This window comes from Aedes albopictus, chromosome 3 (genome assembly GCF_035046485.1).
Source record: "Aedes albopictus strain Foshan chromosome 3, AalbF5, whole genome shotgun sequence".
NCBI lineage: Eukaryota > Metazoa > Arthropoda > Insecta > Diptera > Culicidae > Aedes > Aedes albopictus.
Window position 1 is genome coordinate 365,668,565 of NC_085138.1, and position 20,067 is coordinate 365,688,631.

Sequence of the window (20,067 nt, forward strand, 5' to 3'; positions counted from 1 at the left end):
ACCTTTAGTAGAATAGTATAAGATTCCAATACATTAAAAACTTCATGAAAATATGCATGTTTAGTATGTGGAAAGTTATGTCAAATTTTGAGAAATGGGTTTTCATTGATGTTTTACGAAAACCGCTTCAGTTACACAACAAAGAACATTTTGCTTGATGTTATATTTTTCCTACATTTGAGAATATCTATAAAAAGTTATGCAAAAAACTGAAAATGATTTCATTAAAAAATAAAAAAGGTATCGCATAAGCAAGTTGTCCGTTTTATAAATTGAACAGTCCTTATTTGATGTTGGAACTGGAATACACTTTAAAGTTCGATCTGGATTTTACCCAAATCAGGGTTAAATTTACTACACCAAAAATTAGTATTTTTCCGCTGAATTCAGATAAAATATTTTTTTTTCAACCTTGAGCGAATTTTCTCACTAATTCCATCATTTTTATTATAGACATTTGGCAGAATTTGAGGTTTTTATCTAAAGCTGCCACATGACTCGAACTCTTGCCCCACAATTCGAACTTTAGCCCCACTATGTGTAAAACATGATTTCCAAATATTTTTTGCAAAAAGTTATACATGCCAAAACATCTTCAAAATATACCTAGTTACCCCCCAAAATAAAATATCGAATTCGATTTCATTACAATTCTATTCCATGCGTTGGATAGACCATCGCATATTACAATTTTTTTGATCAAAAACCGACATTTTGCCATAACTTTTCGAAATATTGATCGATTTTCATAATTTTTGGAGTGACAGACTCTTTTTCAAAAAGGCTTCGAACAACCTTGACACCCGAAAGAAAAAAAATAAATTGAGCTCAAAAACTTCATAAGAAAATTTTGCCCCACTTTACTCTACATATTACGATGTTTGATAAAGTTAGCTAGCCTTGTATTAAATGAATCGCGATTTGTGAATCGCGAGGTGGATTTCAATTCCGACCGAGCTGTCAAGTGATGGACCAGATGTAAAACAGTGCATTGCTCCATTGTTACAGAATTTTTCGGATGTAGAGTAATGCGGGGCAAAAGTTCGCACCTAACAGACTTAACAAAATATTTATGAAACGAAAAGAAAACAATATCGATTTTCTTCGTTAAACGAGTCCCTATTATGTTGCCTTCAAATCTAGTACTAATTTTTTCGCGTTCCTTTTGTAGTTTTAGTAATACAATTTTTAATACAAGTACTCCAATGCGAACTTTTGCCCCATAGTGGGGGCAAAAGTTCGCATTATGCGGGGCAAAAGTTCGCAGCTTTTACAGGGTAGTTTATTGGTGTGATGTTCATTTATTTCATGTTAAGTCATATTCGTCTTTTCACTCTTGCCATGAAATCTGTTTCTTACTGTTCTTAGCATTACGGCCCAACTGGAATACGACCTTGTGTTCAGCTTTTGTATAGAATGTGTTTTATTAAGACTTCCACAACTATTAAATAAGAACTGTCCTTTCCAGCGTTACTTAAGTTGTCCAAATACATTATGGGGTAATCATAGCGATACGTGTTGCACAAAATACATGAAAAAAAAATCAAATATGCATCAAAACTGTTGAACGGGACCGTAATCAAAGCTTATCCCCGTAAGTATGGTGATGAATTATAACTGTGAATTAACAAACTAAGCTTTTAAAGACCCCGGTAAAGTAGATGAGCATAAGACCTTCAGAAACATACAAAAAGACACGACGAGGATGACGAAAAAAATGTTTTAAAATGTTTTTTTTTGTCATTTTTCATTTCTTGATTTAAATGGGTGAACATAATATTTGCCTTACAACCGATCGAACCCCAACGATTTCAGGGTACATACTACACATTGTAGTGACCACTCGAAGGTTAGTATAACTGAATAAAAAGAATCATGAGAGGATTGAGAGCTGAGAGAAAAAGGGAACTTCAACCATATTGAACATCGAACAATAATAAAGATTGAGTTCAGTTTAGACTACCAAGAAGCATGGTTGTTTTACTGCTAGTCCTCGCCAATGAAAGATTCTCTTTTAGTCCATTTGATGGACATAAAACACATATTATAGAGTAAGGTGGGCAAAAGTTCGACCTAGTTAAAAAATTCAACTTTTTCAAAATATAGAAGCAGATAATAACAATTAAATACCGGGTGGTGATTCTACCATCCATGAGCTAAAATTTTGCTGAACCAAGTTACGCCAAATGTCTTTTCAATTTTGAGTTAAAACACTTTTTGTATGTGTGTGCCGGGGCAAAAGTTCGAATTCAGTGTTTGTGAAATTTCGCTAACCGTAGCACACTATTTTGACACTTCTATAATAGGAATACCTAAAACCAATCAATATTTGATGTTGGAACTGGAATACACTTTAAAGTTCGATCTAGATTTTACCCAAATCAGGGTTAAAATTTACTACACCAAAAACTAAAAACTTTATTTTCAACTTTGATCGAAATTTCTTACTAATTCCATCATTTTTAGAGATAATATGTACATTTTGCAGAACTTTAGGTTTTTACCTAAAGTTGCCACATGACTCGAACTCTTACCCCACTATGAGTAAAAAATGATTTCCAAATCTTTTTTGCAAAAAGTTATACATGCTAAAGCATCTTCAACTAGGTATATTAGTTACACCCCAAAACAGAATATCGAATTCGATTTCATTACAATTCCATTCCATGCGTTGGAAGGAACATCGCATATTACAATTTTTTGATCAAAAACCAACATTTTGTCATAACTTTTCGAAATATTGATCAATGTTCATAACTTTTGGAGTGAAAGAATCTTTTTCAAAAAGGCGTCAAACAACCTTGACACCCGAAAGAAATATTTTGAATTGGGCTCAAAAACTTCAAAAGAAACTCTTGCCCCACTCGAACTTTTGCCCACTTTACTGTACATATATAGTAGTTTCTATTCGAAATCATCATTGCTTCAAAGATTCTGTAATTATATTAATGTACTAGATTCAGATATCTAGTGCGAACTTTTGCCCCACAGCTACTTCGAACTTTTGCCCCACTGTCGAGGTTTTAACAATGTCCCTTTCTGCAAGAAGCACTAGTAGTTTATTGTTTATTCGAATGCACCTCACGAACTACAATGGAATAACGATTCTCCTTCATCAAGGGGTTATAAGATTCTTCTTCTTCCTGTTACTACAAAGTCTTATTCCAAAAGGTCCAAAAAAATTATCAAAACACCTAGAAACACATTTTTTTCGCATAATCTGCCAAACCATAACGAAATCGTTCCATTTTTTATTGACGAGTAACTGACCTGATTATGTGTCGAACCCATACAGATTTGTTTGGGTTCTTAACTCTTGCTCAGCAAAAGACCCACTGCGAACTTTTGCCCCGCATTACTCTAACATTTTTTAAAATTACAGTGGTTTTTCGATTTTGTCACGGTTCTATTTAATCACGCTTCATTGTATCACTTTCGATTCTAGCACGGTATGTTTTTCGATTTTATCACGCTATGATTACACCGTTCAACCATAAATACCGTTCAGTGTCATAGTGAAAGAATTTTTGAAAAATATTGAACCGGGCCTTCACAGTTCAAAACCGAAGTTTGTATGGGGAACTTGGGGTGTTCAATTGATAAGTGCATTAGAATGCATTGTGCATATATTTAGGCGTTAGACAATAACGAAACTAACCCAAATACCGAAAACGCCTAAAAATATGCACGGCACGTTCTAATGCACTTATCAATTGAACACCCCAAGTTCTTCATACAATCTTCGGTTTTAAACTGAGAGGCCCGGTCCAATATTTTTCAAAAATTCTTTCACTATGACACTTCTAGCGAAGACGGCTAATAACAAGATAGACATCTACCCTCTTGCTCCATATACTCTGAGAACTTACTAGCGCTTCGAACGACTCCAGGGAACAACATTATGAATAAGTGTGCATGAGATGCTACAGCTTCCGTGTACGTATTTACATGTACACGCACACAATCATGTTTAATGTTCCTGTGAATCGAAGAGGGCGTTTCAACCTTGTTGCCTGCGACAGGGTGGGAGCTCTCTGTCTTGTTATTAGCCGTCTTCGCTTCTAGGGTCCCAAACCTCTGTTCTTTTTTCCATCCCATAACATTAAATTTTGTTGAGCAGTGTAATTGATAGAAATATTTTCAAGTACACACACATTCTAAATTAGTTATGACTAACGAGCCTGGATAAAACAAAGAGGAGAAACGTCAAAATTGGAACAGTCGATCTAGTGTCATCCCCATAGTTCCAATCGAGCAGGAGACCTGTCAAAACGACAAGGATTCTCCACTTTGGTATACTCGAGACACTTTAGTTATGACATATGAATAAATTGTCATAAGTATGCTACTTTTGCACATTAGTAGGGCTCGCGCACCAGTTTTGGTCAATCTGAGGGAAACCATTCCTAAAAAAATGACAAATTAATCAATTAAAACTATAGTATAGTATAGTATACCAATATGCCAATATGAAAGGTTTCAATCTTGTATTATAGCCAAAACTGATGCTTTTTCTCTAAATGGTTTCAGTGACAAAGGTGATAAGGGATTACAGACCAGGTACTGAACTCTATTACCTAGAATCGCATTCTTAAAATCTCAAATAATTACCTAATAAACGAAAAGCTGTATGAAATTGCAATTTTAACTAATTTCAATCAAAATGTCAAAACTCAAGCTTTAATTGCTTTAATAAACTTCATATAAGTTAAGGAAGATTTCTAGCGTATGAGAATCCAAAGATGTTCGTTAGGTCATTAAAATCACTTAAACGGCAATTATGAAATGATCAATGATCAATTGCTACTTTCAAATACTGATAGCACGGATGACATAACGTAAATAATACTCAAGATTGGAAATACTACTCATTCTTTGCTCACTCGAGGAAACTATTGAGTGCCATTTCAGACTTAATGCGTCCCATTTCGTCTTCACTAGTTAATTGAACGTGGAGGGGATATCTTCACACTGCTCTACAATGGAGCATAAATACAGTTTAGGTTTAGGATGACTTCTTGGTCTTTATTGACGGTTGGCTCAATTTATTTTCCAAAATGCTGCCTGAAATTTTCAATTCCCATTGCGTGATCTGATGTTTCGTTTTTTATTTGCTGTTTTATATATAGGTGTATTTTGAGTAATAAAAATACTCGCAAATAATATGTATGTTTCAATTTTATCACGCTCCAGTATATCACGCGATTATTTTTTTTATTCGTGATATAATCGAAAAAGTACTGTATTTTTTTCATCATAATGGCGGACTTATGAAGCAAAAAAAAACGTCTTTTATAGAACACTAAACCGAGAACCAAGTTCAGGCCTATTAGAGCCGTTGTCATAAAAAGAAAACCACGGTTTTGATTGCTGCTGTCTATCTAAAAACATAAAATCAATAAAATAAGTTTATAAACCCATTATCTTCCTATCTCATTTGATAATAAAAACATCCTTCAATTAATAATCCAGCTCAGCATGCACATTTGCGTGCAACATCCAACATCGCACCAGTCAGAATGTTGGACAACGCTTTGGGCCTCTCGCCAACCACGTGCCACACGCGCCAGACCGCGTGAAGAAAGAGTGACTTAAACAACCGAATAGAATGGAAACCCCATTCCCTTGGCAACAACTTGCCAGGTTGTTGGATCGATTGCATAGTAAAACACTTTCGCTTGGTTCGGTTTGGCTTATAAATATTTACGTGCTTGTTTTATACAAAACGCAATTAGCAAAAAATGTTCAAATTGAAAAACAAACTTAGGAATAAATTCAAATCGTCCAAAATCGATTGCCATCCGGATGATTTCAGTGTGCTATCGTTCGATTTCAGTCCGGAAGCATCGCCAGCTCCACCGCCGACTGCATCCGAACAATCGGACAGCAATACGTCCACCGGTTGTGACCGCTCTTTCCAAAACGATGGATGCGATCCACCCCCGGCAAGTGCTGATGAAAGTGGTCCCACATCGTCGTTAAACTACAGCTGCTGTTACAATTATAATTTCAACATCAACTACAACTTCTCTCCACCACCACATGGCTGCAATGTCGGGCGTGAATCCCCGAAGTGGTGTGATGAGGAAATCTGCGAGGAACTGCACCTGTTCGACAGCGATAGCAATCTGGCAGCGGAGATTCCTCTTGAACCGAGTAAAAAGAGCAAAACCAGCAAAAAAGTCCGACCGACATCTACGGATCGGAGCAAACGCAGCTTCTCGAGTATGTCATCGAAGGTAACACCCGGTAATCCACGGGCACCGAAAGCATCCATGAAAGCATCGCGATGTTTGTCCACGAGTGATTTGTCGACATACAAAGGCAGTGGCTATAGCGACCACAGCTACGACTACAACAACATTTGCAATCGGCTGCACTCGGTGAAGATTACGGAAATGCTAGATCAGAAGGGGACGAATCTCACCGACCATGACCGGAGGATTTTGCACTGTATGGTTCTCAAACGTATCAAGGAGATTGAACGACTCGAGGAATCCGTTGTGGCGAAACAGTGCTGGGAACAGGAAAAGGCATATCGGAAGTCTTTGCTCGACGAACAGGAGCGGAACTATAAGAAAGCTATTAAACTGAAGCGGAACATTGAGAAAATCGAGATTAGAAATCGCAAGCAGCGACTAGAACGGTTGGAGCAACAACAGATCGAGAAGATTCAAAATGAAATTACCGAGAAGGACATACGGTCTAGCAGTTTGCGTAAAACCTTGGAAATCCAGAAGGGCATCAAGGAGTGTGAGAAGAAGAACCGCGAGCTGAAGCGCATCGAGGATGCTACAATCAACCAGGAAGAGAAAACATTGGACAAGGACATCTGGCGGCAGGCGTTGGTCGATCATTTGGAGGAACGAGTGCAACGTGCGGACGTGCTAAGGCACAGGGTCTTGGATGTGTACAAACGCCGAGTGAAGATCGACAATCAACTGGAGAAGAAGATGCACGACCACAATCTGAAGCAGACGCTCGAACAGGAGCGCTACAAACTGATGAAGCTGCAGGAGCGGATCATGATGCGGGAGAGCCGCTACCAGCGGTTCAAGGACAGCAAGAAACGTATCTTCGACCAGCTGAAGAGCCGTGCCAAGACGACTGCCGCTCTGCGAGATATGGTTAAGCATTCGATTAGTCCGGATACCTGTGCGAAAACCATTGTCGGCAACCAACAGCGGGTGATCAATGTGGTGCAGGTGAAGTGAAACAGTTGCGTTAGGTAGTTTTAGCTACAATAAGATGTATATGTAAATAGTTTGGCGTGAAAGTGTGTACCCAAAGTTTGCTAAATAAAACTACTTACTGAGGCATATAAACGTAAATAATTTTTATTGCGAGCGTTGGCTGTTATTTTCTGATACCGATCCAGATCCAGAATCCACACCCGAATTCTGAAAAAAATCTCAGGAGAACCATCAGGGATTGCTTTAGAAGTTCCTTCAGGGATTCCTATAGGAGATCTTTCAGAGAATAATCTAGGAGTTCCTTCTAAACTTTAAGAATGCCTACAGGAGCTTCTTTAGGCATTCGTCCAGGAGTTTCATCAAAGATTCCTCCGGGAGTTCCTTCAAGGATTTGTGCAGAAGGTCCTTCAGAGATTTCTCCTGGAATTGCTTCATGGAGTGCTTTATACGTAATTTGAATCAGGGATTTCTCTTGGCGTTCCTTCAGGGATTCCTCAGAGATCTCTCCAAGAGCTCCTCCAAGGATCGCTTAAGGGTTTCATACAAAGATTCTTGAAAGAGGATACAAGAATGCCACCAAGAATTTCAGGGATTCCTCTAGAAGTTCTGTCAGGGATTCCTACAGAAGTTCTGTCAGGGATTACTCCATTTAAGATTTCTCCAAGAGCTCCTTCAGAGATTCTTCCGGGATTCGCTCCTGGAGTTCTTTCGGATTTTTTTTCCAGGAGGATTCAGAGATGCCTTCAGGAGACACATCAGGAATTTTCCAGAACTTTCTTCAGGAAGTTCTACAGGAGTTCCTTCAAGGATTTCTTGAGGGCTATTATCAGGCATATATCCAGAATTTCCTTGAAGGATCTCTCATGGAGTTTCTTCAAGAATTCCTTCAGGATTCCTTTCGGGAATTCTCTAGGGTTTCCTTTTGGCATTCATCCAAAATGATTCGGTGATGTCTCCAGAGGATTCCTCCAGAAAATTCTTCAAGGATTGCTACAGGAGTGTCTTCAGGGATTAGTTCAGGAGTTCGTTCGGATATTCTTTCAGGATTTCTTTCAAAAATTCCTCCTAAAATTCCTTCAAAGATTCCCCCAAAATTCTAATCAAAGATTTCTCCCGATTGCTTCAGAATTTTCTTCAGATTCTTCCAGAAGGATTCCAAAGGTATCCCCAGGAGGTCCATCAGGGATTCCTCCAGAAGTTGCTTCAGGGATTTCTATAGAAGATCCTTCAGAGATTAGTCTAGGAATTCTTTCTTAAGTTTAAGAACTCATACAGGAGCTTCTTCAGGAATCAGTCCAGGAGTTATATCAAAGATTCCTCCATGAGTTCCTCCAAGGATTCGTGCAGAATGTCCTTCAGAGATACCTCCTGGAATTCCTTCATGAAGTCCTTTAAGTCGAATCAGGAATTTCTCCTGGCGTTTCTTCAGGGATGCCTCCAGGAGTTTCTTCAGAAATCTCTCCAAGAGCTCCTTCAGGGATTGCTCCAGGATTTCCTTCAGGGATTTAGGGAATTTCTCTAGAAGTTTCTTCAGGGATTCATACAGAAGTTCTTTGAGGGATTATTCCAGGTGTTCCTCCTAAGATTCCTCCAGGAGTTCTAACAGGAATCGCTGCTGGAGTTCTTTCGGTAATTTTTCCAGGAGGATTCGAGGATGCTTTCAGGAGATACATTAGGGATTTCCCAGAACTTTCTTCAGGAAGTCCTACAGGAGTTTTATCAGGGCTCCTTATAGGAGTTCCTTCAAGGATTTCTTTAGGACTATAGTCAGGCATATTTCTAGGATTTCCCTAAAGGGTTTCTCATGGAGTTTCCACAAAAATTCCTCCAGGATTTCTTCCCGGAATTTTGTAAGGTTTCCTTCTGGAATACCTTCGGGGATTCCGCCTAGAATTCCTTCGGGGTTTCCTTTTGGAATTCATTCGGGGATTCCTCTTGGAATTCCTTCGAAGTTTACTCCTAGTATTCTTTCGAGGGTTCTTTTGCTAATTCCTCTTGGAATTACTTCGTAGATTTGTCCTGGAATTTCTTCTAGAATTCGTTCGGGGATTACTCAAGGAATTCTTTCGAGGTTTAAACCTGCAGTCCATTCAGGGATTCCTTCGGGGATTCCTCTTGGAATTCCTTCGAGCATTCCTCCTGGAGTTCCTTCGAAGATTCCTTTTGAAATTCCTTCGGGAATTCCTCCTGAAATTTCTTCGGGGATTTCACATGGATTTCCATCGGGGATGCCTCTAGAAGTTCCGAGGGGAAAATTCTGGGATTCCTTCGGGGATACCTCCTGGATTTTTTTTTCGGAAATTCCTATCTAGGGATTCCTCCTGGAATTCCTTCTGGGATTCCTCCTGGAATTCCTTCAGGGATTGCTTCGATTATTCCTCTTGGAATTCTTTCGGGGATTCCTCCTGGAATTGCATCGAGGATATTTCCTGGAAGGCTTTCGAAGGTTCTTCCTGGAATTTCTTCGAGGTTTCATCCTGGAATTACTTTTTAGGGATTCCCAAGTCTAAATAACGTGACGTTCTGATGTTTTTGAGAAAAATAAACAAACACTGTATGAAATTTGACCTCCTTCAATGGCAATGGAGTAATGCAACATGCACTAAACGCACTAAACTAAGGATACGGGTCAAAACTGATCGCAGTAGCGGACCCGAACAGGAAAAAAATGGGAAGGGTAGAAATCTGCTTAGTCATACGCGCTATTTCCCGTCATATCAGACGGAAAATAGTTAATACTTACAGATATTCCAACTTACCTTTGCAATTGCTCATAAGATGGAAGCAATAACATGTAGACTATCAATAATCAGCCAATATAGCACTAGAAATGGAATGATTATGTAAAATTTCGCATTTCAATTTCACTCCACTTACGAGTTGATGATTTTCCTCGTTTTGCGTACGACGAAGGAAAGTGCACCAAAGCAGCAGCTAGCCGAACTGTTCCTCACCCCCGTTCAATTTTCACATCGCCGATTGACACCCCACAAACGCTCTGTGGTTCTTCAAAGTTGGATTTCACTGCAGCAGAATGAAGAAAAAAGCTACCAAATAAATAAAATAAAGCGCTTTTCCCCATCAATACAAAGTAAACAAACAAGTTGTCTTCGTCCTAGGGAGGATGCAAGCAAATGTGTGCGAGTATTGTTAGTCGGTGCTTAAGTTAGATGGAAATTAGATAAAAACTCTTTTCAAACATAATAATTTATGTCATCATTGGTCAAGAAAAAGCTCCAACATGCTTTCTGCGTTTCAGAAAATAAAACACATGAATATACGAACTATGTTACGGAACATTCGGATTGTTTGAAGCAATGAAAAAAAGATTTGTAATTGATTTACATTTATTAAAAACCGTTCGTCGATTTAAATGAAAAGAATACTCGAAACATCATTACGAACACCAAAGACAGCCTCATAGAATTCTGATTCGCCTTCTGCTAGGGGTTGAATGGTCCATACTACGTAAGGCTTGTGCTTGGTGCTCGTACAATACGGGATGCAACTGTATACGTTTGGAAATGCGATAAAAAAATAAACTTGAGTGGTCGCCATATTATACGCTACGGTCGCCATGTCGATAGAAATAAAATAAGATAAGTGAAATCCATAAAAAGAGGTAAATCTATTCAACACATATGGCAAACAAATGCATTCGTTTGAGCAATAAACTAAGGATAAAAACTATATCCAAGTGATAAGTAAATGCCAGAGTGTGACGGAACATATTAAGTCTAAAATTTTGCGTTTGCCTACTACAGAATTGCTTCTAAAATTGCTAAAAATTTCGTTTAACGCCACATCATTTCTCGAATCAGGTCTATATTCTCACGATTGCGAATCTTATCTTGCCTAAGTGTAAAATTTTTTGTAGGTAAAAATTTGTTTCGTTTACATAGTAATACCTTGTAAAATTGGAAAAAGAATGTTCGTCTTTTCTTCTCGCTTTTTTGTCGTTAAAATCTTATCACACTTAATATCTGTAACGTCTTTATCGCTTACAATCTAGTTGGACTTATGTAAAATAGTAATATACTTAAGTATGTAATAAAAAAAAAGTGGGGAGTCACGCGATGCTCGCTCGCGTTTGTGACGTTTTCAACCGTCGAAATCTGCTTGCTGTCACCGATACGAATAGGTTGATCACTACTTGCAAGCTAGTTCAATATGGCAGTATAAAAGATATACATCAACATGTAGTAGATCGAAGTCAGCACCGATCGAGTAACTCCCCGGGACCTTAGTCAGATAAGGAAGGACCCGTTGGCAGGACGGCCTTTGATGGGGGTCTCGACGCTGATGGTTAGTTGATTGCTGCCCGGTTGATACAATCTCAAATAGTAGAGGTAACCTTCGTCGTCGATGGTGAAAAACTTGTTGAAATCTCTGCTGATCATCAGCTTCTTGGCCGACGATCCGATCAGCTTGATGCACGACAGCAGTTGGGGCTTGTTCGAGGGCCCTACTCTGCTGAGCCACTGGAGGCCAACATCATCTACGTCGAAGGAAAACGATCCGTTTTGAGCGGGGCTACCAGCATATGGCGATGAGAGTCCAGATGATGGACTTCCGAATGATGAACGATGGTGAATATCTATGGCGGGAGATGCGACAGAAGATCGCGACTTGTAGCGGTTGGAGCGTCTCTTAACATCGTTCGAGTCCAACCGGGGCGGATTGTTGATAACGTAGTCCAAGTTCCAGAATACGATCTGCTCTCCAATACTGACCAGAATGTGGGGGCTGTTCGGGTCCTGCCAAGGGCTAAAGTACATCGATGCCACTTCGTATGTGTGGGACTCGAGCGTTGCGATCACCTTGCGTTCTTCGGTGTTGTACACTTCTATGGCACCTCGCTTATATCCGATGGCAAGCAGTTCTCCCTGGGGCGACATGGCACAGCTGGAAATTCTTCCCCACTTTGGCGCAGGGTTCTCCGCCAGATCGTGGATGTGCTGAACGTGTATTTCCAGGCGATCGTCTTCGGCGGGATTAAATTTCAGCTGCTCGATAGCACCTTCGCTCGTACAGATGATCAGACATTGCTCATTGAATGCCGATGCACCAAAGATTAGCCGTTGGCTGAGGGTTCGCTCGACGGCCTTAGATTGCACATTGAATATCTGGGGGTAAAACGATTGGAGCAAAGGAACGTGTTAGAAAGGTATATAATGAATTGTTTAAGGGAGACCGTTCTTACTGTTCAGCTGAGTACTCAAAAAAATAAAAATCCAAAGTAATAACCATAGGATTTTCCATACGAATTGTAAAAATACAAAAAGAACTTTCAGACGGGATTTCCAAAGAAATTTCCATAGAAGAAATTTCTAAAGAAGCTCACAAAACCATTACCGAAGCATTTGCTACATAAATTAAAGTTTGCAAAGGAATTTGGAAAACCTTTTTCCCACAGAATTTTTTTAAGAAATTTCTAACAAAGTTCCTAAAAAAATCTTGAAAATTTTCACCAAAGAAATTGCGAGTTCAATTGTCAACACAATGGCTGACACAGTTTCCAAAAGAATTGCCAAAAAAAAATCTAGAAATAATGTAGCAGGATTAAAAAAAAGACCAAACAAATCCCCGAAGGAACTTTCAGAGTATTTTTAGAGTCGATTTTCAAAGAAATTCCTTAAGGGATTGCTGCATAGATATCCAAACTAAACTATAACTAAAAAAAGAAATTTCCGAATAAACTACAGAGAAGATACTTGCACTTAGATCAAACTGACAGCTCTAAAGAAAACAAGTGCCACGTTTGAAATAAACTTTCAATTTGAATGCTTCTTTTCTTCTAGGAATCTTTTATAAACATAGTAACATATGGATACACAACGATTATATCAAGCTTTCAGCTTCTAAGAACAATATACCCCAAATTATTTTTGCTAAAATTTGCCGAGGTGAAAGTTTTTGCAAAATATTTGTGAAAATTCAGCAAAGTTTGCTAATTTGTTCAGTAATATCAACCGATCACCATCAACGTTTAGCTGTAACTTAGCATATTTTGCCGAGAGTTCAGCAAAAAAAATCTGAACCTTTTAGCTAGGCAAAATTTGGCTAAAAGCGTCTTGGTGTGTAGCATCACATCATGAAAGTTCTTAGTCTTTTGAGCAACTTTACCGTAGACAGTATCCTTCTAAGATCTAAGTGGTTTAAAACACGAGATAAAGATCGGTCCAGAAAGTATGGACGCAGTAAGGAAATACTGGCATTTCAAAATTATTGATGGCTAGTTCTTTTTGAAAGCTACATCCTGTTGGTCAACCTATTTTCTCAGCATTTGTATAGTGGTTTTTGCGATTCCAATAGTTAGTTTCAAAATACATGAACTTTCAGCGGAACATCATCGAAAAAATGTGCACAAACGATGTACAGAGCTTGAAAGGTCATTTAGGAAATATGCAAAATATGGTGGGTGTAAGTGAGTAAACCGTGCAAGCAGCAATCAGCAAACACGGTGGGGATAACACCTTTAAGCATAGGCAAAAATTTGGTAAACAAATAAAGATCTTTTCAACTCTTCATTAGATCAACAAATAATGAAGGTATTTGAGCACAAGAAAAAACCATCTAACTTACACAGAACGAGGTATGACCAAAAAAGTTCCCATTTCGAATTCCAATGCTCATCGTGGCAAAGAACATTTGAATTTCTGATCCCATAGTAAGCAGAAACAATTAAAACGAAGCCCGAAACAAGAACCATCGATCAGGCTCAGACAACTGAAGACAAGGTGCGTCCATACTTTCTGGGGCAGTCTTTATACGACATTTAGACTGAATTGGAAGCTCCTAAGAATATTAGCAACACGCAGTGAGTGATTCTCGAACTAAATGGTTTTCCATGCAAAAGCTCGTAGTCTTCTGAGTAACTCTGTCGAAAACAGTATTCTTCTACGTGGTCCAGAACGCGGGATATACGACGTTTAGACTGAACTGGATGCTCATAAGAACACTAGCTCCATGCAGTGAGTGATTTTCTAACTAAAATGTTTTCTATGTATAAGCTTTTAGTCTTCGGAGCAACTTTGCCGAAGACAGTATCCTTCTAAGTGGTCAAGAACGCGAGATATACAACGTTCAGACTAAACTGGTAGCTCAAAAGAACACTAGCGCCACGCAGTGAGTGATTTTCTAACTTAAATGTTTCCTATGTGAAAGCTCTTAGTCTTCTGAGTAACCTTGCCGAAGACAGTATCCTTCTAAGTGGTCAAGAACACGAGATATACGACGTTCAGACTGAACTAGAAGCTCCTAAGAACACTAGCGCCACGCAGTGAGTGATTTTCTAACTAAAATGTTTCCTATGTGAAAGCTCTTAGTCTTCTGAGTGAACTTGCCGAAGACAGCATCCTTCTAAGTGGTCAAGAACACGAGATATACGACGTTCAGACTGAACTAGAAGCTCCTAAGAACACTAGCGCCACGCAGTGAGTGATTCTCGAACTAAATTGTTTTCTATGTGAAACCTTTTAGTCTTCTGAACAACTTTGCCGAAGACAGTATCCTTATAAGTGGTCAAGAACGCGAGATATACGACGTTCAGACTGAACTAGAAGCTCATAAGAACACTAGCGCCATGCAGTGAGTGATTCTCGAACTAAATTGTTTCCTATGTGAATGCTTTTAGTCTTCTGAACAACTTTGTCAAAAACAGTGTCCTTCTAAGTGGTCCAGATCACGAGATATACGACGTTTAGACTGAACTGGATGCTCCTAAGAACACTAGCACCAAGCAGTGAATGATTCTTGAACTAAATTGTTTTCCATGCGAAAGCTCTTAGTCTTTTGAGCAACCTTGCCGAAGACAGTATCCTTCTAAGTGGTCAAGAACACGAGATATACGATGTTTAGACTGATCTGGCAGCTCATAAGAGCACTAGCCCCACTCAGTGAGTGATTCTTGAACTAAATGGTTTCCTATGTCAAAGCTTTTAGTCTTCTCAGCAACTTTGCCGAAAACAGTATCCTTCTAAATGGTTCAGAACGCGAGATATTCCACAACTACTGAAAAAATGTAGTGCACTCCCACATGTCCGAAATGGTGCCCTGTGTAGCAGATTCCCGGTGGCCAATGTTCCCGGAACCACTTTTTCAACATATCAACACATTCTTGAAATTATTTATCTTTCAAGTAAGACATTGGTCATTTGAATTGGTGAAAAAAGCATCATTCTATAAGAGTTTGAATTTCTGGGTCATAATGACCCCAATGCATTATTCGTAACTTCTCTTATGGCGCCATTTTGGTTTCACCTTAATTTTTTTTTTGTTTTAAATGCTTCGTTTCTGCAAAATATTAAAAGTCAAGAAGTTTCATTACGATAAGTTTATTAACTAAAGAAATATTTGTGCTTGAAATCGCGTTTTGGGTCATAATAACCCTAATGCACGACGAAGGTTAAGGGAGACCGTTCTTACTGTTCAGCAGTGCACTCCCGTTTTCATCCTACTAAGGATCGAAGCGCTGTTTTGTTTCTTATTTTGATATTTTCGTCCTAGTAGTGAGAGCACCCATGACTGTTGATCGTAGTGTGCCGTGTGCGACGATGGACGATCGTGCAAATGTTCAATTTTTGTGTAGTTTACTTTAAGAATATAAGTGTTCCACAAAAATCATCATGTTTTCTTTAGAGTAACTCAAAAACCGATGGCCGTGGACATAAGTATGGGACAAACATCAAAATCTCACTCCAGTCGACTTGTTAGATCCCTTTTAGGTCCCATATGAACTGTGCAAAATTTCAGCGCAATCGGTGAAACTATAACACTGTTCGACAAAAAAAACTTTTGCCGTGATCAGAGACCCCATTAGTAGGGCATGAAAGCGCATGGAAAATGTAGAAAAATGCCATTTTCAAATCTGTTGGAGCACCCCTAGAAACTTTTTGAGATGAGTTTGAATTTTATTCATTTTTGAAGGTTCGACAAGAGCTTTAGAAATCATCATAAACACATTTGAAATACAATATCTTCGAAATGCAGTTTTGTGCAACGCCGAAATCACAGATCTGAGAAGCAACTTTGATAAATAACTAGTCAAAATTTCTAACAATTACGACATTCCGTTTCATTGATACATATCCGCGAAGGATTAACTCTGACTTATATAGTGAAAATCTTTTAGTTTTTTTTTAATCAAATCCCATAAAGCACGCCCTTATTCATATCCATTTAAAAAACTTCTATGCGTTAATGCCGTGCAGCGCCAGTCTTTCGGATACTTCGAACGCCTCGGAATATTGGATGGATTTCCGCTCCAGTAGGAGAAAACGTTTCTTTACAAGTTCTCCACTAGGTCACTAGATGTGACGTCCGTTTTCTAATGTTAATGTATTCTTCGTCTTTGACTGTAGAAGATGAAAATTGTATTTCAAACATCTGGTTTAACTAAGTATGATTCTGGAAAGTTATACGAGAAATTTTAGGATATGATTACAAAGCATCCACGGGAAGAAAGTTAGAATTATTCATTGAGGTCAGCATGAGTGTTTTAAGGAAAAACTTTTACAATTAAATTTAATATTTTAATTACTGTTTACTTTTTTGTCGCTTATGAAAATGAACAAAGTTTATTGTAACATTTGACATCAAATGTTACTTTCATAATCATGTTTAAGTACTAATAAACTGCGATTTTGAATGTGATGGATTAGGATCACAATTCAGGCAAAATACACTTCGTCCACTTAATACAAGGATGTATTTTGTTTTGATCGAATTTCGAGTCGTGCCCAAATTTAAATATCCATATATCGCATATGGATGAGAATGCTTTCCAATGATTTGGTGTGTACCTAAGTAACCGTTCCAGATTGCTTGACCTGGTGGATATCAAGCAGTTCCATGTTCTTAAAAATTTAAATACGATGCGGAAAATATATTCAAATTCCAACGACCTCTGCATTGAAACAAATTTGGACTATTTGGACTAAATAAATTATATTAACTCGCCTTAGTGCTTCTGGATAGACAGTATTTAACACTATATTAACAAATAGGGTCTAGGACCATTTAGGCAGGAGCACTTATTTTGGACACTTGCTGCTATAACTCAGTCAATTCCAAACCGATTGACTTGAATTGTTGAACATAGGGTTTCGAACTACTTGGGCACCCGCGTCAATTCCCGGCACCTCACAGCAAAACAAATCAAAATATCACTTGCCGCATATTTTGCAAACGCCTCTCCGTAGGTAATCATCTCCCACAACCTTTTCGTAACGGGATCCATAAAATGAGCTACACTTTCACTTTGAAGCATAAGGGCGGTTTCTCTTCGTCGACTCTCTCTCAACTTGATCAAAACAAACAAAATAATTATTCTTTTTGTTTCTATAGCAACATGTAGTCGTCTTCTTCACATTTCAACCAAAAAATCTTTGGAAAACTCAATACACATTCAGTGATAACACAAAGAGAGGATCGATGAAGAGAACTTGAAAATGTCAGTTAGGCCCAAATGAAAAATCAGTGTCAAAATATTACACGCAGACGGGTGTACTTCGGCAGCACAAAGATGGGTGCCGAAGTGATTTCTCATTTGATTTTGCTGAAAGTTCGGCAGTGGTGCCGAGAATTGGTGCTGGACTAGGTGCAGTAAACTCGTTCAAAATCAACTTTCCGGCAGAAAATCTTCGCAACAATCACTGTTAACAACAAGTTCACGCAATAAGGTTTCTGATTCAGATGGAAGAAGTGAGCGAAAACGGTCGTTTCGTTGTGAATTTAGGTAGTACATAATTTTGTTTACATGTTGTGCCAAGAATAGGGTAAAAACCCTAGCTAGATAATATGCGTATCTGATCGTGTCTCAAAAATCAAGTCAATCGGTTCTAAATTGACTGAGTCATAGACACAAGTGCCTAAAATGGGTGATCCTGCCCAAATGGTGCCAGACCCTATGCCGCTGGAACTTATAAAGCAATTTTACAATCGTGGAGGACATTATTGAGCTTGAAATTAAGATTGGAAATATTTTACTACATAACAAATTCAATTAATTTCATAAAAGTTTCTTCAATGGTAATGCCCCAACATACACATTCTGTATTGTGAAACTAACTAAAATGTGATGAAAACAACGATTACTAATAGTAAATGGAGAATCTTCTCATTTTTGGCTTACATTTTTTAGGGTTGTATCAGTTGTATTGTTTTGAACAGTCGTCAATTTAAACCATGTTTTCTGCGCAATGCCAGCTTCAATTCATTGTATTTGAAATAGGTTTGTTTTATTCAATAAAGTTATCAATTTTACCACCTTGGTATGGCTAGGAGGTTCTTCGAAACATTAAGTGAATATAGACAACCCACGAAAACACTGGAAAAGTTTTTTTTTTGTACTGATCGCAAAATATAAATGTATTAGATTTTTTTTTATTTTTACACAGGCTTACCACGTTAGTAATTTGAAAATCGACCGGATTTTCTTCTCGAAAATTTGAATTCAATTATTTAGATCATAAGTATAGCATTTCGAATTTAAATCAAAGTAAAATAGTTATTTTGTTTATGATTAGATAAGGATAGGGGCTTGCTTTTTGTGATTGAATTAAGAGAAAACTTCAAGGATTTTTATTATATAAGTCATATTTGATTTTTCCCGGATATGTATCAATGAAATGGAATGGTAATAGGCTGAAATTTTGACTAGTCATTTATCAAAATTACTTCTCAGATCTGTGAAAATTTTAGCGGTGCACAAAATTGCATTTCAAAGATATTGTATTTCAAAAGTGTTTATGATGATTTCTAAAGCTCGTGTCAAACCTTCAAAAATGAATAAAATTCAAACTCATCTCAAAAAGTTTCTAGGGGTGCTCCAACAGATTTGAAAATGGCATTTTTCTACATTTTCCATGCGCTTTTATGCCCTACTAATGGGGTCTCTGATCACGGCAAAAGTTTTTTTTGTCGAACAGTGTAATTTAGCGCAAGCGGTTCAAAGTTTGCAAAGGATTTACTATGGAAAAAGTTACACTTTCAGATAAAAAATCCCAGAGGTCGTCCCTTGTCTCCTTAATTCAAACCGATCAACGCTGCTCGTAGAAAAATCATTTATGAAACTTTCCTTCGAAGACCGCAAAACAATTTATTGCTTGTGGAAAAAGTTATTGATTTATTACCGATTACTGATCCAACGAGCGGCTTTTTGTTTTGTTTTATTAGCAGCACTGTAGGTACTGCCTTGGCTGCTGCTGTTTCTGGGGGTGGTGATGCCTCCCGCCACCCTATGCAACAACGGCAGCAGCAGTGCTGCTGATAAAATAAAACAAAAAGCCGTTCGTTGGATCACTAATCGGTAATAAATCAATAACTTTTCCCACAAGCATCCAATCGTTTTGCGGTCTTCGAAGGAAAGTTCCATAAATGATTTTTCTACAAGAAATGTTGATCGATTTGAATTAAGGAGATAAAGGGCGTCCTCTGGGATTTTTTGTTTGAAAGTGTAACTTTTACCACAGTAAATCCTATGCAAACTTCGAACCGCTTGCGCTAAATTATAGTTTCACCGATTGCGCTGAAATTTTGTACAGTTCATATGGGACCTAAAAGGGATCTAAAAAGTCGACTGGAGCGAGGATTTATTTTTTCCATACAAGCGTGTTCCATACTAGTGGACATCTAATAACTAGTACGCAGATCGCAAGAAATTTCTTGACCTAGGGTAGGGAGCCACTTGGGCAGTGGCCGGTATTTCGGGCACTTTTCGATATAACTCTATCAATAGGCTCCTAAAGGCCTATCTCAATTTCAGCATAATTCGATCGAGCATTGATTAAAACGACATGTTTACTCATTTTTCAAGTATTCCTCTTCGGTAAAGGCCATGAAATATATTTTCATAAAATTTAATCATTTTTAC

At 38.2% G+C, this 20,067-nt stretch overlaps 2 protein-coding genes across 5 annotated transcripts in view; one reads left to right on the forward strand and one right to left on the reverse strand.

Annotated features, from left to right (window-relative positions):
• The first annotated feature begins 5,452 nt into the window (after nucleotides 1-5,452).
• Nucleotides 5,453-7,480, forward strand: LOC109432241 (uncharacterized). Its single transcript, XM_019708566.3, has one exon. The coding sequence runs from the start codon at nucleotides 5,742-5,744 to the stop codon at nucleotides 7,212-7,214; it is 1,473 nt and encodes a 490-aa protein (XP_019564111.3). The 5' UTR covers nucleotides 5,453-5,741; the 3' UTR covers nucleotides 7,215-7,480.
• A 3,042-nt stretch (nucleotides 7,481-10,522) lies between these two features.
• LOC109432245 (uncharacterized) overlaps nucleotides 10,523-20,067 on the reverse strand; it is a 134,852-nt gene continuing 125,307 nt past the window's right edge. For all 4 annotated transcript variants that reach the window (XM_029874819.2, XM_062855497.1, XM_029875170.2 and 1 more), the window contains one exon: nucleotides 10,523-12,319. In XM_029874819.2, the coding sequence (XP_029730679.2) occupies nucleotides 11,441-12,319 (879 nt within the window). In that variant the 3' untranslated portion in view covers nucleotides 10,523-11,440. The remainder of the gene's footprint in view (nucleotides 12,320-20,067) is intronic.